A 15858-nucleotide genomic window follows, 5' to 3' on the forward strand; every position below is an offset into this window, starting at 1 on the left:
CATTGGACTTTGGGCCGATACATGGAGATGAATGTGTGGTTTTCCGTGCAGCAAACCAGCAGCTTGACTTTTCATCAGCTCAGTATGGTACTATAGTTTCTGTTTTATTGGGTAAAAATTTTTCTAGTCTTATATGGTAAGAGTTTCCTTAAGGTGAATCACAAGAAGAAGAAATTTTAGTACCAGAATTTGCACGTCAAATTTATAGACTATCTGCTTCTGTTCAGGTCAGCAACCTAACCAACATACCTAAGTAAAAGAAATTTTTAAAATACTGATCCTAGGTGCTGGTGGGTGGGGAGTGAGAGCTTAGTAGTTAGATCATGTGCTTACCATACATGAGGCCCTGGTTCAATCCCCAGTGTATACACACACACACACACACACACACAGACACACATACACACACAGAATTTGACATATATATATATATATATATATATATATATATATATATATATAATTTTCTATTAGAAACATAGTTTTTTTTTTTTTTTTTTTTTGAGACACAGTCTTGGTATACATTTCAGGCTGGCCTTGAACTTGCAGTGATCCTCTGCCTTAGCCTCCTAAGTATCAGCATTACAGGAGTGCACCACCATGTATGGCTAGAAACATAAGTGGTTTTTGCTTTATGCTAATACAGCAGTTCTGAAATACGAAAAGCTCTGAAAAAAAATTTTTTGTGGTAAAAACTGACAACATATACTTTTGCCAATAAAACCTATGAAGCTCTTAAGATATTTATAACTTTTATATATTAGATTTTTGTGAATGTTTTTAATGTTTCACTGCAAAACTGTTAATTATGGAATGTTGGCCTAGCACTTCCTGGGAATGTAATATAGAATAGACACATATATTAATTTTTTTCCAGCTCTGGGGATCGAACCCAGGGCCTCCTATGTGTTAAGCAAGTGCTTAACCGCTGAGCTACCTGTTCTGTTCAGTCTGAAAAATTCTGAATGCTGAAACGTATTCTGCTAGGATTTGGGATCTGGGGCTATAGGATGTTATGCACCACATACACATCCTTAACATTCTCGTTTCATTAGGATAAATTTATACCGTGTTTACAGACTAAGTCAGAGTTTCTGGGTTTGAGTCCTAATTCTGTTGCATCTCAGCTGTACACACACCTGAAGCTATTCTCATCAGTTACATGGGCATATCTATTGGGAACTGGATTCTGAAGATTCAGAAAGGAAACTTATGCAAAAACACGCAGTGCAGCGTTTTGCAATTAGTACACTTTTAACACCTTGCCATTATAATTCTCCTGCACACAGGATTGTTTTGGTTTTGAGGACAAATACTACCATTTACAAACTTTTCTGTGGTATTGATACACATTTTTCTACATAAAAATCAGAATTATGCTACAAAGTTTTTAATAAAACTGCACTGGAATTTCGATTGGGATTAGTTTAGAGGAAACCAACATATTTCAATGTTGAGCCCTCTCATTTATTCAAGGACATGAAATAAATGTCCATCCCGCCCCCCCCCCCCCAAGGGGTTTGTTTCCTAAGCTTTAAAGTTCCTGCTGATGGTTATGGCTGATGAACTGGTTCTGAAACATGCATTCCTTCTTAATTTTTTAGCAACTACCAAACTAAATATGTGAATATCTTTACCTGTACTAGGGAGCCCCTCCCCACACTGACTTATCTGTTGAACTCTGAAACCCCAGTGTGAGCAGATTCGGAAGTTCAGAAATGCATAATTGGGTCTTTTGGGGTTTTTCTATCAGCATTCCTACCTTCGCAAGAGGAGACATCAAAAAGACTGTCTTTCTCCACGCTCACGAAGAGGTCATGTGCACAGAGTTAGGACTGAAACCCAAGGGGACAGGCCTCATCCATAACTAAGATGTACCCCCTATCTTCCAGAAAGGCAAGCAAATACACCTCTGCTGTCCAGGTCACTAGGTCTTTAGTATTGTGTAACAGCAGACCGAACAGACTATGACAGCAAAACATTTGCTAGCATGTCCTCATGCTCTGGGTTACCAGGTTTCACAAGAGAATTACAGCAACCAAAACACAAAGAATTTGAATCAGCTAATGTGGCAAAAGAACCACTTTGTGATGAGCTTTGCACAAGATCAGTTCAGGAAAAATAAAAGGTTTCGAGAGTCACCATTTCTTCATTCAAAATGAAACTTTGAACTCTGCGGGTAAATTGCACATAGCTTCACTATTTTATTGCACAGAAGAACAACAATAAAACTATTGCTGGGGCTATGGGCATAGTGGTAGAGCTTTTATGAGGCTCAGGTTTCCATCTTCAACATCCAAAAAAAGTTACTGATATTTAGCAACTACAGCATAACACTGGGGCATATTTTGTAGTAACCTTTCTAGCCATTCTTTATAGCTGTGGAAAACTTCATTTTGCTGTATGCAGTCACATGCCAAATTTTCTTGAATCCTCAAAATAAATACAAAGGAAGTGTCCGTCTCTTTTTCTGAGTGGAGCAAACTGAGAATGACAAGTACATGCCTTCCAATAAGGAAGTACAGAATCAAAGCTAGATTTGATGTAATCGAATGAAATCTTTTCTGAGAACCTACACAAACACCATGGCTTCCAACCTAAGCTTTAAGGTGGTGGGATCATCTCTTAGCAACTGATGGAACCTCCTGACTGATTCACTCCATGCTACGCTTAGCTCAGGTCACTTCCAAAGCCTCGGAGATTCAGCCCAGCCCTGGGTTGGGAAACTGCTGAATGATGTGCCACTGGCCCTTCTGAGGGTCAAACCTCTCACCATCCGTCCCCACAGAACTGGAGACCCTAACCTGGGCCACCAAAGGGACTTCTCCTCCTCCTACCCAATTAATCTGCCTTATGTACAGTCAAAAGGAAGGTTTGAGACTTGAGGACAGGTCTAATGGAGAGGCCAGGTAGACAACAGGAGACCCACGGGCCTAGATTTTACCACTGTCCTATTTTATCCTGAACCAAACCTTTCACTAGTAGTTCCACAGCCAGAGATTGTGAAACAATGTCCTCAGTTTGATGTAAGACTCACTCTCGATGAAATAAAAAGAAGCAGACACCGTTGAAACAGGAGAACTTTATAAGGCAGTAAGGATGAAACTAAGGACACATTTAATTTAAAACAGGTAGACTATAAATCAAGTTATTTTTTGAAATGACAAATGACATTTATTTCTGACTTTGTATTGACTGTATAGAGAAGACAAATTAGGAGGTGCACCGTAGTGATTGTTTATGTACTAAGAATATTAATTTCTACATTCTTTTTCCAAAAATTGTTTAAATCTATATGTCTTATAAACTACACAGGGAAGTGCACAGCATTAACAACTTAAAGTTTATCTTTGAATTTAAATCTCCAGGCACTTTTTTCTTATTCAAATTTTATGCACTTTTGTCTAACTTTATTATGACTCATAGGTATTTACAAGTAAGAAATTGATCCTGTCATTTGGAGAGAAAAAGAATAGGTGCTTTCAACACTTCAGAAATATTAAAGTTATTTTAAATAGTTTCAACAGAAATATAAAGGAACCTCTAGGAGAGTGGAAAACAATTACTAAATCAGAAGGTATCTCGGTATTTCCTTAGTAATTGCTCAGGTAAGACCTTGAGGGATCCACTAAATCCTCAAAGGAAAAGAGTAGAATTTTCTTTTATTCAGGGCAGATGCAAAGCACTGTGGCACATGATGAAGGGGATGCAGGACTACATGATGGGAACTACTGCATTTTAGTTTTGACTCTGAGGTTTTAACCAAATCATTTTACCCTTCCAAGTTTTAATCTCCTCATTTGTAAATATGAAGATAATTCTTATATCATAGAGTATCTGAGATAATCAACAATCAAAAGAACAAAAAGCATTATGTGGAGAAAGAAAAAAATCATGTAAGGCTCATAATATGCGAGGTATTATGGTTACAAGTGAGAGTCTTAAGAGTTCCTTTTAGGTTCATGATTCTATCAAATTAAAATTCTAAATCAAGTCATTATAAATGCTTTTAACTTAAATAATCTATATTTCACTTCAAAAGAGACTCCCTTAATATCATTATAAAAGTCTTACTATTAGTAAATCTCAAAAGCAAGAGTAAATCAACAAAAGAAAATAAAAATGCTTTCTGTAACTATTTCTTTCAAGTGAATGCCATCTGTTTGGTAATTCATACCAAAAATTATCTGTGTATTTTATATTTTTACAAAATACTTTCCAAACTGTCCACTACTTAGCTGTAATAAATAGGGATAGTGTTTAAAATGTAACAGGGACAAGTCTGGTGCATTGCTATAATTGTCTACTGTTTAAACACTAGAGGTTAAATAATTTCACACAGTTGTTTAAAAAGCATTTCACAGATAAAACTTCCTTAAGCAGAATTTTAACCCAAAACATTACTCATTAAATTTTGGAAGGGGAAGATTAAATACATCAAATTATGCTGACAGAACATTTTGTCTTTTCTGAAAATAAAATTCAATAAACCAAGAAAATTATTAATATTTAGATTAAAACCCTAAGATGTTAAAATTAGAAAAATATCTAAGTATCATATATTTTCTTTTTTTAGTAAATGTATTTTTACATTATTTTAGTACATGTATTTGTACATCAATCTTCTAAGAATAATCTTGTTAAAATATAAATATCACAAGAGTTTAATAAATGTTGCAAGAAAGCACTTTTCTGTTAAACACACACACATACATTTAACACATGTATATTTAAGAAGGATCCATATTTTCTGACTATAGATGAAAAAACCCTGATATGGTCATAATCTTTAATTTGACCTTTTGTAAAAATAACCTGAAAGTAACACATATATTTTTAATCATTTTGGTATATAGCTATATCAGAGTTTATTTTCAGTGTACCACTGTGTCTAGTTTTAGTAGCTTTTCCCAGTTTCTTTTTAAGAAATTTAGCTATAAGAAAAATAATTTAAAACTACTTTGATACTTGATACTCTAAAGTCTATCAGGATACATGGCATATATATGTATATATATATCTTTATAAAAATAAATATCTAAGTTATTGATATTTGTTTCTTAGGCACTAGGCAGATAAAGTATTCTAGAATATGATTTGAACTTTATAAAACACAGAGCAGTCACCGATTCCAGTGTGTGTAAAGCAGATAACTGAACAGTCATTTTATATATTTATATACACTACATGTATCAAATACAATGCTTCTGAAACATGCTTCCTGCTCCCCTCAATCTTGCTGTAGAATTTCACCTAATTATATTTAATCATCATTTACTTGGGAGCTTTGCTATTCTGACCAAAGCCTTTTGCATTAAAGCAAAGATTACTAGTTTTTTATTTTTTTTAACCTTTAGGAGGTAATTCCCCTTCACATACCTTTTATAACAAAATACATCAAGAAAAGCAACTCTTCTTCAGATGGACAACGAATAATTATGTAGGTGACAAAGAGTTCATAAAATTTTCAAGGTCTGCTAAAGAATTCTGAAGTTCATCCTTTATCTCGTGGCTTCTCAGAAATTTCTTAAGAGTGTCCAAGGCAATCACCGCTTCATTCTTTGATGGTAAAGGTGGTGGGGTTTCCAGAGCTCCGCCGTCCTCCTCCTCATCGGAACTGTAAAATCCAGGCTCGTCTGCTTTGCTTTCTTCGGTGCCTTCAGAGCTGTCGTCTGCAGCTGCCTCGCAGGTTTCCAGGTCCTCATCCAGGGCCGCGTACTCCTCTATAGACAAACCTTCCGGAAATTCCACTCCTGCCCCTACGGCCTGCGCAACCGGATCCAGACCACCAGCAGTCTGTCCATCCGCTGGGCCACGCTCTTCCTTCTGAGATCTGAATCCTGCTTCTTCATAACTTCTAACAATAGTCTCTGTGGTCACAGTCCTCCAGCAGAGATGCAATGTGTCCACCGCATCTAGCAGTGAAAAGGTGAATTCTTTGCTACTTTCAACGGAGTTTAAAAATTTCTTGATGAGACAGTGTCGATACTTAATTTTAAGACTTTTGATAACTCCTTGCTTCATAGCTATGTATTTGGCAGATAAACACGATGGAAAGAACGCTAACTCAATGGATTTTAGGCTCTTGACCTCTGGATGTGCAGGAAAAGAATCAACAAAAATCACCACTCTTCGTTGCTGGGCTTGAAATATTTCATCAAGCTTCTGCATCCATTGCTCAAAGATATCTGAGGTCATCCACGCCATTCTGTTAGCTTCGTAATACACAGGCAGTGATTTTACACCTCTGAAGCAATGCGGGTTCCTGTTTTTGCCGATGACAAGCAAGGGAAGTTTCTCTGAGCCATCCATGTTTGCACCAACAACCAGAGTTATCCTGTCCTTGCATAACTTTCCGACTGAACATGTTTCTCCTTTAAATGCAAATGTGTTGGTAGGTAACATTCTATAAAGCAGCGCCGTCTCTTTGATGTTAAAAACATTTTTAGGGTGGTAATCATTTAAATAATAAGGAAGCACATTTTGAGACCACACAGTTGAAGGATCTACAGGAATCCCTGAAGCTTCTGCAGGTTGAGCTCTGAATACTAAGCCGTACCTAGATTTAAAACGATCCAGCCAACCGTTACTGCACTTAAAATCATTATGGCCCAGCTTCTGGGCAAAATCATTAGCTTTGAGACGCAGCATTGGGCCATTAACCGGTACATTTAGACACTGAGCGATCCGATACCACCGCATTAATGCCTCTTCCAGGTCGGTATAAAAAGCAGTTCTCAGTCTTTTCCTTTTTGGATCAAATCTCAGAGATTCGAAGGCTTCTAGGACTTTGTCTTTATTTTTCATAATAGAAGACAGTGAATTTTTCTTTATTCCATATTCAGCCGCAATTTCTGCTTTCTTCTTGCCGCTCTCCACGGCATTGATGATGTCAATCTTCTCCTCAATGGACAGGCTCTTCTTTTTCTTCACTGTGGCCGGCAGAGAGGAGGCGGCCCCAGCAGCCTCTGCCACCTCGGCCTGCACAGCTGCAGCGCTTTCTTCGCTTCCTGCCATGCCTCTGTTTCTTTAAACCCGTGTTTCGGTAAAATATAGATTATTGCTTTCTATCGCACTTCATAGATTACAAGTTGGAAATGTCTTACTCCTCCGGAAACTGATGACTAAATATATTTTTCTCAAAAGGATCTGAAGGAGAAGAATGTTATATGCAACTAGAATGTTTTAGAAGAGAAACTTCCTTCTTCGGACTTTGCACAGTTCAGTTTACAGTGTATTCGGTTCCAGAAGTCAAGCTAAAATAGAAATCTCATTGTGTCAAACCTGTCCAGTCTTGCCCATGTATTTTTGGAACTGCAAGCCTTTAAGATGACCCATTTTATCTATGCATGCATTCAACTACCTCCTATTAATTCTCCGCAGAAGGCCTCACAGATAAGGAGAAAATACATTCAAAAATTTCATGTGAAATGTTATCCATTCATTTTCAAGCCTCTTCAAGGGTAAAGAAGGAAATGGTAGAATCCTTCTAGAAGTTGTCTTCTTTCTTAAAAATGTTTTAGAAAATGCAGTTTTAGTAATACGTTAATTAAAAGTTTAAAAATATGGATATATCAATTATTATATTCTTAATAACAATGAAAATAATGGGATAATGTTTCTGAAAATGCAATAACTAAAATTTCTAAGAGAAATGCTTACCACCTGAAGGGCTCTCTGTAAAAGTTCTCTAGCTCTGCTCTGCACCCGAATCCCCACTTGTCTGCAAATGTGTTCTAATATATACTCGAAACAAATCAGACAAATTCAATCTGTTTTTAAAATGTGGGCTCGCCAAAACTAAAGAACTAAAAATGATGTTGGATAGATCCTTGATGGCTATTTTTACACGAGGTCACATACTGCACTCTCTGACTTCTCTAAAAGAAAAACACACAGTCAGACAGTGGTCACAAGGCTCGACTTTTAATAGCACATAGGAGACACTGGCTCTTTATAGGAGTCTGGTAGAAAATGCTTCACTAAGAAAAAATTCAGGACATTAATAATTCAGTTTTAAAAATCTAAATGACCTTCCACCTCAAAGCTTAAAAGTTCAGTAACTTATTTATCAATTGAATACCTGAGTAAAATGTACATGGGCCACAAATACTTGAGAAAATGAATAGGAATAAACAAATAAATAAGAGGATATAATGTAGACAGGGGTTCTAGACTCAGAGTAGGAAGTAGGGTGACTCTGGTTCTTACCCTCGAAGGACTTCTACTTCTCAAGTATTAAAAAAAGGACTTATCATAGTATAAATAAGGTTATAGGACTTTGGTCCTATACAGATCTGAACAGAGAAATAATGTCATTTAGTATTTATGGGATCCTGAGACATTTACTTAACCACTGAAGTTCCAGGTCCCTTACCTGTAAAATGGGGGTAACCATAGGACCTACCTCATAAGGGTTCTTGCATATTCAATGAGATTTAGTAAAAGACTGCAAAGCACTTAGCATGTATAGACAGTGCTTGACAAATGTATAATGATCTCACCAGCATTATCTTTTCCCTTAAATCCTTCAGCTGTATGACTCTACAATTCAGGGATGTTAGGAAATTCCCCTTGCAAATGGAAGCAAGAATCTCTCTCCAAACACACAGTGAAAGCACGGAGTTCTCTTCCATCACTCAACAGAACCATGAGAACAGTCACAGGGCTCCAAATGCTCTCAGTCTTTCAGCTCTGGCCTGACAGGGTCCAAGATAAGATCATTAGAGGACGGCAAGAGAGGGTGGGCACTCCGGGGTTTTTTGCTGATGACTTGAACATCTTTTTTGCACAAAATTTTTTGACAAAATGTTTTATCAAAATACTTCAGTCTCTGTTGTCCAACTCAAAGGAGTTTTTATCAGAGGAATAAAGGAGGAATACTCATACAAAAAAGGTCATATAATAATCCTGGGTTTTGGTTTCCAAATTGCTTTACTATCTGTATTTCAAATAACTGATCAGAAAATTAAAGCTGGATTTCAGTGATCAAACTATTATGTGGTTGGGTGCAGTCCAGAATCCAGGCTTTTAAAACACCAACTCCACATTCTTTTCACTATATTATAGCACCCTTAAATCACACTGGTGGACTTTCTCTGATCACAGTGATACATTTTATGCCCCTCACACCAAGTTAGTATTTCCAACATCTACCTAGACAAAAAACAAAACAAATAAACAACAAAACAGCCATGTCAGGCCTCCTGGAAGTATAGGATTAGGAGTTCTAGCCTTTCTAGGTAAATGAGATATGAGCAGGCAGCTGCGGGAAAAACTCTTCTTCATGTATCTATAAAACTTGAATTTCCTCTTACTGCATCTGGGTTAAAATAATGTCATACAGGTGGAGCATTCCTAACCCAAAAATCTGAAATTCAATGGATTTATAGATTATGGATGTTCATTTGTTAAGTCTATGCAAGTAATCCAAATTTGAATAAACCTCAAACATGAAATATTTCTGGCCCCAAGCATGTCAAATAAGGACTACTAAATTTCTATGTATAATCAGAGATTATAGGTTATCTTGATCAAATTGAAAGGAGTGATAGAAAGATCTTAGCCCCCATTAACAGTATTTTTTCCTTCCAAAACAGCAAAGTTATAATTTTTCATGAAAATTTTTTCACAATATATTCATAAAATAATCAAAATATATAATTCCAAACAAGGCAAAGGGACTTTTTTCCTATAGAAAAGCATAAAGTATCAACACTGGCTAACCAATGAAATGGATGTTCTCAAGCCTCCTACAATACAATATCTGGTATGCTATTTTGCAGGGAAAAATGGCAGTAACTCTTATTTCTATGAAGTATTCATCCTCTCAACTAAGCTCTTTAATCACTTTGCCCTTTGAACGTTTTATGGCAGAGAAACACTATTCTGCGTGTTAGGGAATATTTTCCCAATGTCAACAGTAAAGTTACTGTTGCTTCACTACATAAGACTTAACCACTGAACTCCAAATGAAGAAAATGCTCAATCCTAACAGCAATAAGAAAGGAATACCATGTCAGTCGTGATGGTATGTACTCGTAATACCAACGCTTGGGAGGTTGAGGCAAGAGGATTGCAACTTTGAGGCCAGTCTGAGCAACACAGAGAGACCCTGTCTCATGAAATAAAATGAGATAACCTTTTGTTTTTGCATATCAGAATGGCAGCATCTAGTGTTTGCCAACGTACAGTACATAGGTGCTTAGGAGGCACACAATTGGTACCAAGCTTATGGAGGGCAAATTAGTAACTGAAATCTTAAAAATATACATAACCTTATCCAGATAGACTCTGTCTAGGATTTTTATTCTGAAAGAATAATTTTAGATGTAAAAATAACTTACTAGAAATGTGTTAATTTGTTATTGATAGGTAATAGATTACTCTGTGCTAGTGGCTCAGAACAACTGCCATGGATGCTCTCGCACTTCTGGGGGTGTGAAGTCCGGAGGGTTCCCCTGGCTCCACTGGTTAGGGTTTCAGAAAGCAGAAATCCTGATGTCAGGGGAGGACTGTTAACTGCATACTCTGGGAAACAATTTGTTTCCAAGCTCATTCAGGCCACTTGGAGAATTCATTCTTTGCTGTTGTAGCAATGAGGTCCTTGGCATTTTTGTTGGGTGTTGGCAGAGACCACTCTCAGTTCCCAGAGCATCCCATCAAGTCCCTGTCTATAGCCCTCTTCATCTTACCACAGAGAATTTCTCCCGTGGAATCTCCTAGACATTCTGAATCTGGCTTCCTGCATTGCCACTGGTGTGAGAAAATCCTCTGCATTTAATGAGCCCTTGTGTTGTGTTGGGGTTGTTCATATTACCCCCCTTTGATGAACACAAAGCCAAATGATTAACACTGATTTCATCTGCAGACTTTCCGGGTATGTAGCATAACATAACCAGAGTGTTATCTTATTATGTTCACAGGTCGGGGAATAAAAGGTGAGGGCCACTGGAGGTCATCTTAGAATTCTGCATACCACACGAGAATAGTCCTCATACTGTTGTCATATAATCACAGGCAAAATAGACAATGACCTGAATGTACAACAAAAGGTTCAGTCAAAGAGCATCTACCTATGTGCTAAAATTCTGTTAAGCCACGGAAGGACAGCATTCAATGGCAGGAGGAAAATGATACACTAAGTGAAAATGCAAAATACAAAGCATATGCCAACAAATTCTGAATACATGAGGGTAGAGACTCACATTATTGCTATAGTGTTCAGTCCAAGCCAACAGATTCTCAATAACAAGTAAATGATGATAAGTACTGTGTGTATATGAGTGTGTGTGTGGATGAAACAAACAACAGAAAAGACATCGTTATGCTTTATATCTAGATGTTCCCCCAGGGCCTCAGGCAGAGCTTCTGGAAAGTGATTGGCATTGAGGGTTTCTACCTAACTTGCTGATAGCAGATGAGGTCTCCAAAGAGGAAGGTTCCTGGGGGCATGTCCTAGAAGGGCTCAGGACCCTTCCCCTTCCGCCTTCTCCCAGGACTCTCTCGGCTTGCCACCCAGGACTTTCCACTGTGTGCCTCCTGCCCTGGAGCCAGCCTCCTGCAGATGGAAACCTCTCTTCGTCTATGTTGTGGGTGTCAGGCACTGTGTTCCAGACAGAGATAAGGAAAGTGACTACCACAGATACTGACCAAAATGTTGAATATTCCCTCAAGGTAGGTAAACGATAAACTCAGTTTTTGTTGTTAGCATTCAATCTTTGTCTTTCAAAAATAGCAATTATGTCCACACAATCCTTCCTACACTATTCACATAAGCAGCCTCTGGAACTTCCAGGGGATCATCAGACCATATGTTTCTATAACTCAAGGACAGTGTCCTAGTGCCATGAAAAAATAGAGTCCAAGTTAAGTCTCCCAAAAAATATCCCAGGAGACAGATGTGCAGACAGAAATACAAGGCAAACTTAACATGGGGCCAAAATGAAGGGCCATGGGATCAAAATAGGGATGAAAAGTGAATTCTCACAAGCAGGATAAAGAATGGGTTTGTAACTGAAGCAGGACTTGAGCTCAACTATGAGTGATGGCTAAGTACATGGCAGGTAAGGAGAGGCAGGCAAACACTTCTGCTGATAAGAATATAGAGTAAAACGGGCAGATGCAAGCTTATGAAGTACTGGCAGTTCTATGTAATGACATCTGCCTATCCATAGTGATACCTGTATCTGTTGCCTAATGAGCACTTTTCCTCCAGATATGTAAAAGAGAACACTCACTAGGGGACTGCAGACTAACAGCACCGGAAAGCAAAGCTAGAACCAGACCTTGGTAAGCCTTGGGTGTCAGAAGAAGGAGTTGGAATTCATTCAGTATGCCCTCAATGAATGGCACACAGAATGGGAGGATGAAAGAATCACACAAGAAACTCTCCCAGGTTATAATAAACGCGTAAGAGCACTCTGTCGCTTTTGGAAAGAAGCCATGCTTGGAGTCTTAACATTGGTAAGTTTGTCAGGGACATGCTACAAAACTGTTCTATTTTTTAAATCTGAGAAGGGGTTGAGGACATAACTCAGAGGTTTAAGTGCCTGCCTGGCAAGCACAAGGTCCTGAGTTCAGTTCCCAGTACCAAAAAAAAAAGTATGCAGTTCAAATCTGAGAAGTGCTAGTAACTCACAATGAATGCCTTTACTTTGCACCCCACTTACTTGGGGGCTTCTTAAAATGTTCCATCATTATTCAGCATCTTCTAATACAGTTTGTTTCCAAAGGAATAATCCTGTGGTCAGTTATGCAGACAGCTACTATGAAGAACTAGGGAATTTTGAGATATCACCAGCATTCCCATAGCAAATACCTAAAGGTGGCAACTTTCTTTCTTTTCTTTTTTTTTTAAAACTACAGTATCTTGGGGGCTGGGGATTTAGCTCAGCGGCATAAGCGCCTGCCTTGCAAGCAGGCAGTCGTGAGTTCGATCCCCGGTACTGATAAAAAGTAAAAAGACAAAAAAAAAAAAAAAAAGAATTTAAACTACAGTATCTCATCTGTAGTTTAGGCTAGCCTTGAACTCACTATGTAGCAGAGGGCGGCTTCAAATTTGTGGTGATCCTCCGGCCTCAGCCTCCTGAGTGCTGGGATTACAGACATGCAACACCATGCCTCGCTACCTCTTGAGAAAATATTGATAAGTATTATATAGCATTTAGCATCTAAATCAGAGATAAAGGATTAAAAGCAGTATGTTTTAACCTGTTGTCTCCTTTCCTGCCTGGTGACAAAACAGAAGGCCACTGGAGTTCTCCCCAAATGCAGTGAATACATTGTATCTAATTTTTAAAAAGCTGAATAAAAGAGTGGGTAATCTCTACATGATAAATGTACTTGGAAGGCCCCTTTTCCTTCTTTCTCCAATCATAAATGTCAGCTGGAAGTCATAATCCGTTCTTCCTAAACAGAATAGCAAGGTGAAATTCCTCTAACTTCAGGGAAAAGGAAGAAAAGGAAGAAGAAATTCGGGAGGAAGGAGAGGAAAACAAGTCTCCATCTATACAGGATTAGGATTAAAATAAATTTTGTAATCCTAGCACTCTGGGCAGCTGAGACAGGAGGATTGCAAGCTTGAGATTAGCCTGGGAAACTAAGTGACTTAGTGAGAAACTATTTTAAAATAAAAATAAAGGGCTGGGGATGTAGCTCAGCATGAAGGCCCTATGTTCAATCCCCAGTATCACAAAATTAATTGATTAATTTTAATAAGTCTTTTGATTAGTAGCAAAAAATTTTTCTATTCCCTGGATTTGATTCCCAGCACAATATTTTAAAGTGAAAAATTTCAGGCAGGTGTTTATGCCATTGAGCTATATCCCCAGCCCAGTTTTCAGTCCAAATTCTAACTTCCCTTATGGCAATAGAAGTCATGGACACATTAGTTCTCTGCACAACACAAGATGAGAATAATGAACAGTACCAGAATCTTATCTCACCTGTAGAAAGGTGAGAGTCTATGATGAGTATCTGACAAAATTAATAGTAACATCACCAGGGAAAAACTAAGATTACTTCTGAGTAATTCCACAAGACTATTAAAAACCCACAGCAGCTGCCAAGGAAACTATCCAGCTACGGGCAAATTGCCAAAGTAAGTGTTCACCTTTCTAATATAAGAAACACCTTTAACAGGCTAATAGACTAACTTTAGTAAGGTTAAGAATCTTAAGAGACAGTAAGCAAGACTCCTTAAGGGAATAGCCAGCCAGAGTTAAGTCGTCATGTCTATATCATTCAAGCACAGCTGAGCAGTGTTTGGAAATCCTAGGAGTAACACCTCTACTTAGCTACAAATTCTGTAGCTACTCCGTCCCTCAACAGTAAGAGCAAGAAATACTCTAAATTGAGCAGACCAAAGGGCTCCACAGAGGATGATTTTGAACAAAAATCTGCAGTAATCTGTAGAACTGAAGCTATGATCTGAATGAGTTGGCACATATAATCTTTCTTTCTTTTTAAGAGTAGAATATATTTAGTGAGAAAGAAAGCTTCTGTCCGAGAGAGACCGAATTGGTCCCGAGTAGGTTGCGGAGCTGGTTTCTTTAGTAAAGATAAAATCATTTAAGATAAGGAAGGGCCCTTTATACTAGATTTACGCTTGAGAATTTCAGTACTATTTTTGTAAGAGGTGGAATCCCGGAGATCTCAGACAATATTGTTACTGGCACTTGAAGTATTTGTAGTGTCACAGGTATTTACTACACATGAATCTGGGGAAGATGTCCGTACAGACATTTTGTCACTATACTGAAACTCTCTGGAGTAGTGTAGAGGCAGAATTCTGCCTTGTCTTGTCAGAGAAAGGTAGGTGCTAGTACTGGCTAAAGAGAGATGAATGCCCCTTGGTGGTACTGGGAATTAAACTCAGGACCTTGTGCATGCTAGGCAAGTGCTCTACCACTGAACCATACCCAGCCCTGTCCCACTGAGCACAGCTACCCTTTGCTTTTCTACAAGTGACATGAGAATAAAAGTGAGCGGCCAAGGCTGTCGAAGGAAAAACAGCCTGTCGGTTTAAAGGGAGATGCGTGCGGATGCGTCGACTATATATAGTAAGTACCATATGCGAATAAGCTTCATTTGGGTCTAGTAGAACTGCGCAGTCACTTTCCCTCCTCTCAGTGCAGGGATGCGACAAGCACCCGAAGCGCAGGAGGTGGCCCCTACTTAGGGATCTAAGAAGGGCCGCGAGAAGGGATGGTGCAGTGGTTTCTCCAGACAGGAAAGTGATCTACCTAAAAAGGACTGGAGCGGGCAAAGAAAGCAGAGCTCGGCTATGTGGGAAAACAGGAACAGAAAAGAAAGGAGTGATCTATAGTCGACGCGCGAGCTAGCAGCTACAGATCGCAGGGGAGAGGCGGTGCCATGAGCTGAGGGAGGGGCGTCACAGGCGCGGCCGGGGTGCGGGCGAGGGGAACCCAGTCCCCGCCGCCCCGCCCCACCCCGCCCGCAGCCTGGAGTAACCTTCTGCGTGCTCCCCGGCGGCCGCTCTCCCTTGGTAGTGTGGCGGTGAGCTACGTCCACCTCCACCCAAAGCGTGGGGCCGAAGTGTGTGAGAAAGAAGCGAAGCGCAGGGCCGCAGGCCCGGCCCGCACACCCCGTCGGAAGCTCCCCGCTCCGGCTGCTGCGCCTGGCGAGCCGAGTGTACTAGGCTGCTCCACGCCTCTCCAGCAGCCCGAACGCTACCCGGGCAACCACGCCGGCGAAGCCCCGGATGTGGTTGCTAGGGCCGCAGCAGGATGGGCGGGGCCAGCCTGGGAGGCTCGCTGGCACCACCGAGACGCGGCCGCAGCGGCCCGGTTTAGGGCGAGAGAGGCCGGCCGTCCTGGCCCGGGACCACGCGACTTC

The 15858-nt window shown here is 39.5% G+C and overlaps 1 protein-coding gene across 1 annotated transcript; it reads right to left on the reverse strand.

The window, feature by feature from the left end:
* Positions 1–1537: 1537 nt before the first annotated feature.
* Tigd4 (tigger transposable element derived 4) lies at positions 1538–15675 on the reverse strand. The gene is made up of 2 exons (XM_013160350.3): positions 7663–15675; positions 1538–7507 (listed from the first exon to the last, which is right to left on the reverse strand). Exon 2 carries the CDS (start codon positions 7015–7017, stop codon positions 5437–5439), a length of 1581 nt encoding a protein of 526 aa, XP_013015804.1. The 5' UTR covers positions 7018–7507; positions 7663–15675; the 3' UTR covers positions 1538–5436.
* Positions 15676–15858: the final 183 nt, after the last annotated feature.

Source organism: Cavia porcellus, unplaced genomic scaffold (genome assembly GCF_034190915.1).
Source record: "Cavia porcellus strain 051 isolate PalLab524CR breed Dunkin Hartley unplaced genomic scaffold, mCavPor4.1 scaffold_14, whole genome shotgun sequence".
NCBI lineage: Eukaryota > Metazoa > Chordata > Mammalia > Rodentia > Caviidae > Cavia > Cavia porcellus.

Excerpts from the sequence above, each read along its gene's own strand:
- Tigd4 (XM_013160350.3), bottom strand. The coding sequence starts at position 7,017 with ATGGCAGGAAGCGAAGAAAGCGCTGCAGCTGTGCAGGCCGAGGTGGCA.